Source organism: Plasmodium gaboni, chromosome 14 (genome assembly GCF_001602025.1).
Source record: "Plasmodium gaboni strain SY75 chromosome 14, whole genome shotgun sequence".
Taxonomy (NCBI): Eukaryota; Apicomplexa; class Aconoidasida; order Haemosporida; family Plasmodiidae; genus Plasmodium; species Plasmodium gaboni.
The window spans coordinates 269,297-279,880 of NC_031494.1; the positions used below are offsets into that span (position 1 = coordinate 269,297).

Genomic DNA, 10,584 nt, shown 5'->3' on the forward strand with positions numbered 1-10,584 from the left:
ATAAAATAAAATAGAATAATAAAAAAATGTATAAATATATTTTTTTTTTGTTTTTTTTTTGTATTATATATTTCATTTATTTTCTTTTTATTTTTTTTTTTTTTTTTTTTTTTTTTATCTTATGAAGAAAAACAAATAAGTTTTATAAAAATAAGAGTTTAGGATTATGGTAAAACAAAAAAATTGATAATTAAAAAAAAAATAGAATTAAAAATAAAACATAAACATATAAATATATACATATATATATTTTATGCAACAAATTGCTATTAAAAAAATAAATATTCATAAAAATAAATTTGAAGAATATTAAGGAGCACATAAAATAAATATTATATATCCTTTCTGTAACGCCTATACCAACTATAAGACGTCTCTGTTAATGTGCCGGAGTTCTTTCTTTGGTTTAGTAAATTTTTAAAATTTATGTAATCATTCAAAGTGTGGCAATTATTTAACATATCTCTTAAATCAGTATGGACTTGGAAATATTTATATAGGAACTTAAATAAATGTCCTTTTAAATATTTTGTATTTGATTCATATTTTAAATATAGATCAAAGTATTCATTTACAATATTTACAGCATCAATGTTTTTATTTGAAAAAAAATATGGTTTTTCAAGTAATATTTCTGCACACATAACTGCATCAGCTTTTGTATAATTTAGGCATTTTTCAATATCTTCAAAATATTCAATTGATCCATTAGCTATTATAGGAATATTTAATCTTTCTTTAATAATTCTAATAATTTCATAATCACATTCTTTTATATTTGTACCTTTTTCTTCTTTTGTTCTTCCATGAACAGTAATCATTTTTATACCTCTACTTTGTAAGTCATAACATAAATTTAATGTCTTTTGATAATCATTATCTATTTTTCGAATTTTACATGTTATAGGTATACCACAATTATTTGTTATACCTGATATTAAATTTACTACTTCATCATGTTTATGTAATAAAAAAGCTCCATAATTACCTTTTCTTGCTATCTGTTGAGGACAACCCAGATTTATATCAACAGCATTAACATCATCCTTTATATAATTTATAGCTTCTAATATTATTTTTGAATCATTCCCACAAAATTGTGCTATTACTGGTTTATCCATCTCACAACTTTTAAAATATCCTTTTCTATATTTTTCATGTTCCACAAAATTTTTTGAATGTAACATAGGAGTAAACGATAAATCACAATTATATTTTCTACATAATAAACGAAATGGCAATTCACTTAGGTCAACCATAGGTGCTGATATATATTTAGGTTTTCCTAATGACTCCCAAAAACTTTTTTCATATTCTTTTTTCTCAACATAGGCATTATCATATTGGTTGCTCATTATGATTCACAAAAAAAAAAAAAAAAAAAAAAAAAAAATATATATATATAAAATGAATTAATTGATTAAAAAATAAAAATATCAATATTAATAAAATATATATATATAGTATACTTTTTATTTATATATCATTATATATATTTAACTATAATTTCTGAACAGAATTTTTATATATTTAATAATAAGTTATTCTTTATAAATGAATAAATATATATATTATTACTCTATTTTTTTTTTTTTTTTTTTTCTGACTTTATTTATATATATATAATCTAATGACAATCTTATATTAAAATCCTATCATTTTGATAAAAAATAAAATTAAAATAAATAAATATATATATATAATATATTTCATATGTTTTGTTTAATATATATTTATTAAAATAAAATATGATCCCATATTATAAGTCATAACCTTTTTGTTCCTCTAAAAATACATATATACATATAAATATTATATTATATATATATATATATATATTATATTTTAGTAACGTCACAATATTATTGATTCTCTTTCTATATATAATATTTATATATATATATATATATATAAATTATTAGGTTTGATATACCTATCGGACTACATATAAAAATAATTGCATAATTTTATCATATTTAAAAATAAAAAAAAAAAAAATGAAATTTAATTTTTTAAACATAATACATATTATAATAATGTTTTAACATGATCTTTCCTATAATATTGTATCATTTATTTGAAATCATAAAATGTTCTAAATTTATTAAACCTGCTTTTTTTATAAATACATCTTTATTTAAAGCAATACATAAATTTATAAAATACATGAAAAATAATATATTTTTATATAAAAGCATGAAAATTAAATTAATTATTTAAATTCAAAAATTTAAAAAAAATATAAAAAATAAAAGAAATTATTAAAATATATATATATATATATATATATATATATATATATATATTATATAAAAGTGTTATAATATCTAAAGAGGAGATATTTTAATTTAACATAAAAATAGATGTAGATGAATTTTAAGAAAGAAAAGAAAAAATAAGCATACATACAAAAAATATATATATTTATATGTTCCTGTTTTTTTTTTTTTTTATTAATTAATGATCCCCTCGATTGTTGTGTGCTTCCAATAATTAATGAGGCCAATATCTGAAAGTAAAAATGTAAATAAAATAATATAAAAAATGAAATATCTATGCCAATAACATACGTTTTATATACACATATTAAATATATATATATATATATATATGCTAATATATTTTTATATTTATATTTATTTCTACCTATCATATCCGACGGGGTGAAATAAGAATGAGGAAAAATCTTTATATCCTTAGACAAAGTATTATCATCATTAAAATATATTTTGTGTAGGTTACCTTCTTTTCTGTCAACAAATAAGAGAACATCGTTCTGATTATTTAAACTTAAAAATGTGAATGATAATACATCTTCTTCTAATTGATAAAAATATATTTTTTCCTCATCAAATACTACAAAATTATTATTATTATTATTATTATTTTCGTTTTTTTCTTTTAAGGGTATGATTAAGAATCCTTTCACATTTTCAATAATAGCAAAGAGAGAAAAACTTTTTTTATGAAAAAATATAATATTAATTAAAAATTTATAATTCTCAATATTTGACATGTTATTAAATATAGATGATAACTTTACATACTTAGATAAAAAATTCATATCTAGATATAAAGAATCGATAACTTGTTTTCTTTTAATATTCCATAAATGTATATAACAATCAGCTGATGCTGAACAAAAAATGTGTTCATTTATTAATTCAACACATGTTATAAATAGTTTATGATATAAATAAAAGTTATATATTTTATGAATTTTTTTATTTTTAATAATTCTTATTTTTTCATCTCTATCTCCTATTATTAAAAATTTATGATCATAATATAACGAAATTACACTAGAATTACATGTATGTATTGGATATAATAAATTTTCATTTTTAAAACATTCAGCATAATGATTCTCTAATTTTTTTTTTATTGAATTTATATTTAATATTTCATTTTTTTCATTTAACTTGGATTCATAATGATTATCAGAATTATCATTATTTTTATATATTTCATAATTAATAGATTCTTTATTTTTTTCATTATCACTATGATTTAATAAAATATCCTCATTATATGCTTGATCAAATTCCTTCATAAAAAATATATCTTCATCTTTCTCTTCAACATCATTTAAAGAATCATATAAGTATAATAATTGTATGGTTTCATAATTATTTTCTTTGTTATTTATTTCTGACATGTTATTATTTTTTTCTTTTGTAACATATTTTGGTGGCTTGTATATATAAATATCTCCATACTTATCAATAAATAATATTTTAAAATGTTCACTTTTTTCTACTTCTTTTAAGAAATATGCTTTAACAACTTTTTTTTTGTGTAATATTTTCATATACTTACACCAATTTTTGTCATAAATAATTATTGTCTTATCATCTCCTGTTGTTAAAAAAAATTCACCATCCATATAATTATCTAATGATCTTATAGCGCTCTCATGATCATCTATTATTTTTATAAACTTCATGTCTTTTAAACAAAAAAATAATAAATATTTTCCATATCCATATATCAACATATCATTATTTATAATTATAGGAAAATTCCCTATACTTGGATATACATATTTTTTATCTTCATTTTCTTCATTTAAAATATTTGAATTTATAGGAATATTGGATGATTCAGCAAAAGGCCTTTTAATACCCATTTATTCATATATATATATATATATATATTTATATATATTTATATTTATATATATGCATATAATAATAAAAAAAAAAAATTAATTACAACGGTCAAATAACATAAAACTATAAATGTATAGAGGAATAATATGTAACACAAATATATATATTATATATCATATATTATTATTTTTACATGAAATGTTCATAATTTTTTCTTTTTTTTTTTTTTTTTTTTTTTCGGTGGGGAAGAGTTATGGGATGCTCTTTTCTTTGTCACACTGACAAATTTTTTAATTATTTAATGAGAAATACAAATTGTAAAATTCAAAAATTATTCTTTAATATTTGTCATTAAAAATAAATATATTTATAATACTACAAAATTGTAACCCTAAAATTACAACAACGACAGAAAAAAAAAAAAAAAAAATAAATAATAAAATAAATAAATATTACAAATTATTAATTATAATAAATAGAGGTTGATATTATTTTATATGCCATAAACATAAAAGGGATATTAATAAATAAATATATATAATATGATATTATTTTAAATATATATATATAAATTTTCTTATTTTTTATTTTAAAAATTAAAAGCTCATTTAGAAATATTATATATATATAATATATATATATTTAAGATATATTCTGTTTTAATTAATAATATATGACATTATATTTAAAAAATATATCTAGTAAATAAAAAATTATAAAAAATATATATATATTATTATTCATGTATACATATATATATATATATTAATTCATATTGAAAAATGTATCTAATATACATGTTCACTTAATATAATAATGAACGAATGAAGAGACCAAAAAAAAAAAAAAAAAAAAAAAAAAAAAAAGAGAGAAAAAAAAGAATAATTAAGAAGACTTTAGATATATTATTTTCCGCTTTATGTTCTGAAAAGTTTATTTTTTAATATTTATAAAATATATATATATATATATAATATTTATGGAAAAAGCTAAGAACACACAAACAAAATAAAATAAATAAAATAATAAAATTAAAATATAATTAAATATAATAAATATAAAGCTACATTTCGTGTATCATCTTTTATTATAATTATCCAAATATTAAAATAATTTAACAAATAAATATTTCAAACATAATATGACACAAAAATGACAAGGACAATAAAAGGCAAAGAAAAAAAGAAATAAAATGAAATATAATAAATAATTACACAGTATAAACTAGGTTAAAAATATATATATATATATATATAAACTTTAAAAAAAAAAAAAATAAGATCCACATTATAATAAAATGAAATGAACATATTATATTATATCACAGTTATGAAATATAAAAACAGATTATTCGTTATTCTTTTCATAACTTTCTATTCAACATACATATGTAATATATTGTGTGTATTATTAAAGGAACCTTCTTATTATAATGTAACCCACGTTCCAAATTTTAAGAGTATTAAAAATTTTAAAAATATTTATAAAAAATATAATATCAACAATGAATTAAATTTATCAATATATAAAAATAAAAACAAAACAAAAAAAAGAAAATCAAGCTTTTATTTTATTACAAACAATTATATTTTACACTTCACACCAACTCGTTATAACAAAAACATTATTAAATATAAAGATTTTTCCACACCCAACAGCAAAAAGGATTATCAAATATACAATCTCAATAAAAATAAACAAAAGTTATACAGTAATGATCGAGAAAAAGAACAGGACAAAAAAAAAAGTACATCCAAAAATAAAACAAAAACAAGAAAGACACAACAAAATAAGGACGATAAAAGTTTAATATCCACAGAAAAAGAAACCTCGAAATCAAAATCAACATTGAGAAAAAATAAAAATAACTCAAAAGAAGTAAACTTAACTATTCAGGAAAAAAATGAAGAAAATAAAGAAATAAAAGAAGCACAAATTAAAAATAAAAGAACATACAAAAAAAAGAAAACTGAAAGTATTCAAAATTCAGACAAAATTGAAGACACAGACAAAAATAAAAATACAGCCAAAAGCGAAGAAACAGCTAAAAATAAAAAAACAGCCAAAAGCGAAGAAACAGCTAAAAATAAAAAAATAGCCAAAAGCGAAGAAACAGCTAAAAATAAAAAAACAGTCAAAAGCAAAGAAACAGCTAAAAATAAAAAAACAGCCAAAAGCGAAGAAACATATAATGAAAAAAAAAAACCAACATTGAGAAAAAAAATTAATGAATCAGAAGAAACCTTAAACCTTCATCATCCAATAAATACAAACATAGAAGACCAAAATGGAAAAGCAACAACAGATGAAAAAAATAAAAAAATAAAAGAGCAAGAAATAGAACTTGCCGAATTAATTAAACATGAACGGGATTATGGAGATGAAGATGATGAGGAAGAGAATTTAGAACAATATTATGATGACTTACAAAATGATAATGATACACAAGATGTGTCAGCTAGCAAAAAAGAGGAGGAAGAAGAAAAAAGAAAGCAAATGAAATCCATTCAAGAAGAAAAGGAAAAATTGGAAAGACAAAAAAAAATAGATTTTATAAAAAAAGTAGAACATTTATTAGAAGAAGATGAAAAAAATCATGTACTATATGAAAAACGACCAGATATAGATAAATTAAAATTTGGTGATAAGCCACCACCAGGAAGTGAAGATTTAATAAACACGATATTAAAAAATGTAAATGAAGATAACAATAAAAATCAAATTGATAAAATAGAAGAAATGAATAAGTTAAAAAAAAAACATTTATTTTATGAATTGTACAGAATAAGTAATTCTAGTTCATTTAAAGCACATAAAATATACACACATCCAGATTTAATATATGGAATGAAATATCGAAAATTAGGTGAAAGTAATTTATGTGTAAGTGAATTATGTATAGGTACAAATATGTATGAGAATGATAATTTTATTAGTAAAGATGATGTAAATGTATTATTAAATATGGCTTTTTATGAATATGGAATAAATTTTTTTGATATATGTGAATATGATCCCTTTCCATTTGATCCAGATAGTTATCGAAAGAGTAAAAATAGAAATATGAATTTATTTCTTAAAGATAAAAAAAGGGAAAATGTTATTATAAATTTAAGGATGTGTTCTTCAAGAAATGTTAATAAATTAGAATACGGAGATTATTATTTAAGTTGGATAATGGAAGGATTAAAGGATGATACTCCGACTTTTTATAACATAGAAGAAAGGTTAGATAAAATATTAAAAAATCTAAATACAAATTATGTAGATATATTGACAATAGATATTCCTGAACGTTATATTCCTAATAACCAAAAAGGAGAAGATACATATATATGGGGATATGAAAATTTAAATGCAGAACAAAATAAAAATTCGATATCTATCGAAGAACAATTTGATATATTAGAAAAGTTAATTTTAAAAGGAAAGGTTAGACATATTGCAGTATCAAATGAAAGTGTATGGGGTATATATCAATGGTGTAATTTAGCAAAAAAAAAAAAAAAAAACTATATGAAAATTGTATGTGTTCAAAATTTATATAATTTACTTCATAAAAATGAAGTTGAATCTTCAGGACTTGTAGAAATGATATTAAAAGAAAATTATAATGTACCATTAGTACCATATGGTTTATTAGCTGGAGGAATATTAACTGGAAAATATTTAGATCCAGAACGATATCATACCATGGGTCCAGAAAAAGTACTAGGAGATGATCAATTAGATCATGATTTAAATGAAGCTAGAGGTAATATACCGGAAGATTATGGTTATTTATCATATGGTCCAAAGAATGGTAGATGTAATAAATATCCTCATTTATACAAATCACATAGATGTGTATGGGCACAAGATGCTACAGGTGAATATTTAAAATTAGCTAGATCTCATGGTATGTCCTTATCTCAATTAAGTTTAAGCTATGTTTATAGTAGACCATTTGTTGGTTCATCAATTATAGGTCCTAGAACATTAGGACAATTAAAAGATTCGATTTTTGCATTAAATTATCCAATGTATCAGCACACAGAATGGGATATACATGAAATATTTTTACGTTATAGAGGTTGTACTATGGATGGAAATACTATATTAAATTCACTAGATGATCCTAATAAAACTAGCCAAAATGTTTTTTATAAAACAGCTAATATACCTATATTAAGTGGTGGAACCTATTGGAAAAACTATCCTTTACCACATATTATGAAAAGATATGAATATACAGATTTAAAAGAAGAACAGGATAGAATAAAATCAACCTTTGGTTTAAATGATGAACCAAATGATGCAAATTTTATTAGTTCTCGTATGTGGGTAGAAAGAGAAAAAAGGAAAGGTGAATATTTTGCTGTAAAGGAGAGTAATATTTTTAAATGGAATAAATTTAAAATTTATAAAGGTGCTTATACAAAATTAAGTGAAAAAGAAAAACAAGTTTATGATACTAGTGATTTTCATTTTACTTTTAAAAACAATACAATATCTGTTACACCTACAGATGAAGAAATCAAAAATTTTTATGATAACGAAAAGAAGATCAAAAAAATTATTACTCAAAATATTAATGATCATCAAGAATTATTTCAATATAAAGAAGAATTAGGTCAAGATCTACCAGCACCTTTCAATAATTTAGATATTGATTTAATATACAAGCAATTATTAAATAGACACAATATAAATCCATTAGATAAAAAAGAATTGGATTCAATATATGAGTATATAAAATTAACACCTTCCGAATTAGAAACAGAAGATTTCTGGTACATATATAAATACAATCCATTTGATACATCCTTTGCATTTAGAACAGGAACAGAGCCATGATATTATACATATTATACATATATATATATATATATATATGTATCAAGATATATAATTTATTTATTTTTATTTTTTTTTTTTAAATAATTTCCTTTTTATGTATATATTGTTTAATTATATTATTTAATTTAATATTTCTAATAATTTTTCTTTCATACATTTGTTTGGTAAATTGGCACACATATATATATATATATATATATATATATTTTATTTTTTTTTTGTATACTTTTTAATGTAATCTTTTTTTTTTTATTTAAGCAAAACATATAAAAAAAGATAAACTTAATTTTTATATGTGTAAACTTTATATTTGTATCTTATACAAGATTATATGATATTGATTCATGCAGATTGCTAAATTAAATTATTGTAATAAATAAATAAATATATATATATATATATGTTATTGTTTTTTTTTTTTCATAACTATATTGTTAATATAATTATCAAAATCTGGGTTATATATTCCTGTATTTATATGTTCAATTTCTTCTTCACTTAATTTTGAAGAAAGAAATTTTTCGGGTAACTCAGAAAAGTGATTGTACCTAGGACCAGAAAATAAAAGAAAAATATATAAATGATATAAAATTTTTTATAAATAGAAAAATATTACATCACACATAATATAAAATATATATATATATATATATATATATTAAATATTTATTATTTATTTTTACATTATTATGACATCTGAATCGTATTTTCCTTTGTTCTTCATCTGCTTTTTTTGGTTAGAATCATTCATATTATTTGAATGTTCCATATCACTTTTAATATTTTCAATATTATCAATATTTTCAATATTTTCAATGTTTTTATTTATATTTGTTATATTAGTTGCTTCTCTTTTATTTTCAATATGTATTTCTTTTTCCTCATCATCATTTAATATTAATCTATCATTATCATAATCACTATCATATTGTTCCTCCGATTTTTTTTCATTGATCTGATTTGTAACATCACTTAATAATCTATTCTTATTATAAATAAAATATCTTATATCATATGGTAAATATTTCTTTTCTATAAGGCTACTATATCCTTTTAAAAAATTTAAAACCATACATGATTTTTCACTTTTTATTTTTGCGCATGAATCTATAAATTGATAAAATATAAGAAAAACATTATATAGTATAACATATAAAAAAAAAAATAAAAAAAAAAAAATAAATAAATAAATAAATAATATTTTGATATAAATATCAATATATATATATATATAATCTAACATGTAAAGAATTTAGGGGATTTATACAAAAATTTACTTTTTATCATCTAAAAAGAAATAACATATAAAATATTTTTACAACTATGTATTATGAGAATGTGTCTATAAATATGTATAATTTTTTTTTTTTTTTTTTTTTCTCTTCTTTTTTATTTTTTACATTATCCTTTTATAAGAATATATTTAAAAAAAGAAAAATGATTATACCAAAAAAAAAAAAAAAAAAAAAAAAAAAAAAAAAAAATTTTTTAAATTTTTAAATAATTTTATTTTTTTTTTTTTTTTTTTTTTAAAAATATTTTTTTTTTTTTTTTTTTTTTTTTTTTTTATTTTTTTTTTTTTTTTTTTTTTTTTTTTTTATAAATAAAATTTTTTTTTTTTTTTATTAAATTT

General features: G+C 19.1%; 4 protein-coding genes across 5 annotated transcripts; 1 reads left to right on the plus strand and 3 right to left on the minus strand.

The window, feature by feature from the left end:
• Positions 1–332: 332 nt before the first annotated feature.
• Positions 333–1,355, minus strand: PGSY75_1408900 (putative tRNA-dihydrouridine synthase; the record flags this gene model as incomplete). The annotated part of the gene is made up of 1 exon (XM_018787794.1): positions 333–1,355. The coding sequence occupies one exon, from the start codon at positions 1,353–1,355 to the stop codon at positions 333–335; it is 1,023 nt and encodes a 340-aa protein (XP_018639166.1).
• Positions 1,356–2,453: 1,098 nt separating this feature from the next.
• PGSY75_1409000 (hypothetical protein) lies at positions 2,454–4,129 on the minus strand (the record flags this gene model as incomplete). Its single annotated transcript, XM_018787795.1, has 2 exons — positions 2,454–2,509; positions 2,647–4,129. The coding sequence occupies 2 exons, from the start codon at positions 4,127–4,129 to the stop codon at positions 2,454–2,456; spliced, it is 1,539 nt and encodes a 512-aa protein (XP_018639167.1).
• Positions 4,130–5,441: 1,312 nt separating this feature from the next.
• PGSY75_1409100 (putative aldo-keto reductase) lies at positions 5,442–8,948 on the plus strand (the record flags this gene model as incomplete). The annotated part of the gene is made up of 1 exon (XM_018787796.1): positions 5,442–8,948. The coding sequence occupies one exon, from the start codon at positions 5,442–5,444 to the stop codon at positions 8,946–8,948; it is 3,507 nt and encodes a 1,168-aa protein (XP_018639168.1).
• Positions 8,949–9,354: 406 nt separating this feature from the next.
• PGSY75_1409200 (hypothetical protein) lies at positions 9,355–10,238 on the minus strand (the record flags this gene model as incomplete). Of its 2 annotated transcripts, none has more annotated exons than XM_018787798.1 (3): positions 9,355–9,499; positions 9,635–10,058; positions 10,229–10,238. In XM_018787798.1, 3 exons carry the CDS (start codon positions 10,236–10,238, stop codon positions 9,355–9,357), a joined length of 579 nt encoding a protein of 192 aa, XP_018639170.1. The 2 variants fall into 2 exon arrangements, with proteins under 2 accessions (XP_018639170.1, XP_018639169.1); XM_018787797.1 differs by having other exon boundaries at positions 10,193–10,238.
• Positions 10,239–10,584: the final 346 nt, after the last annotated feature.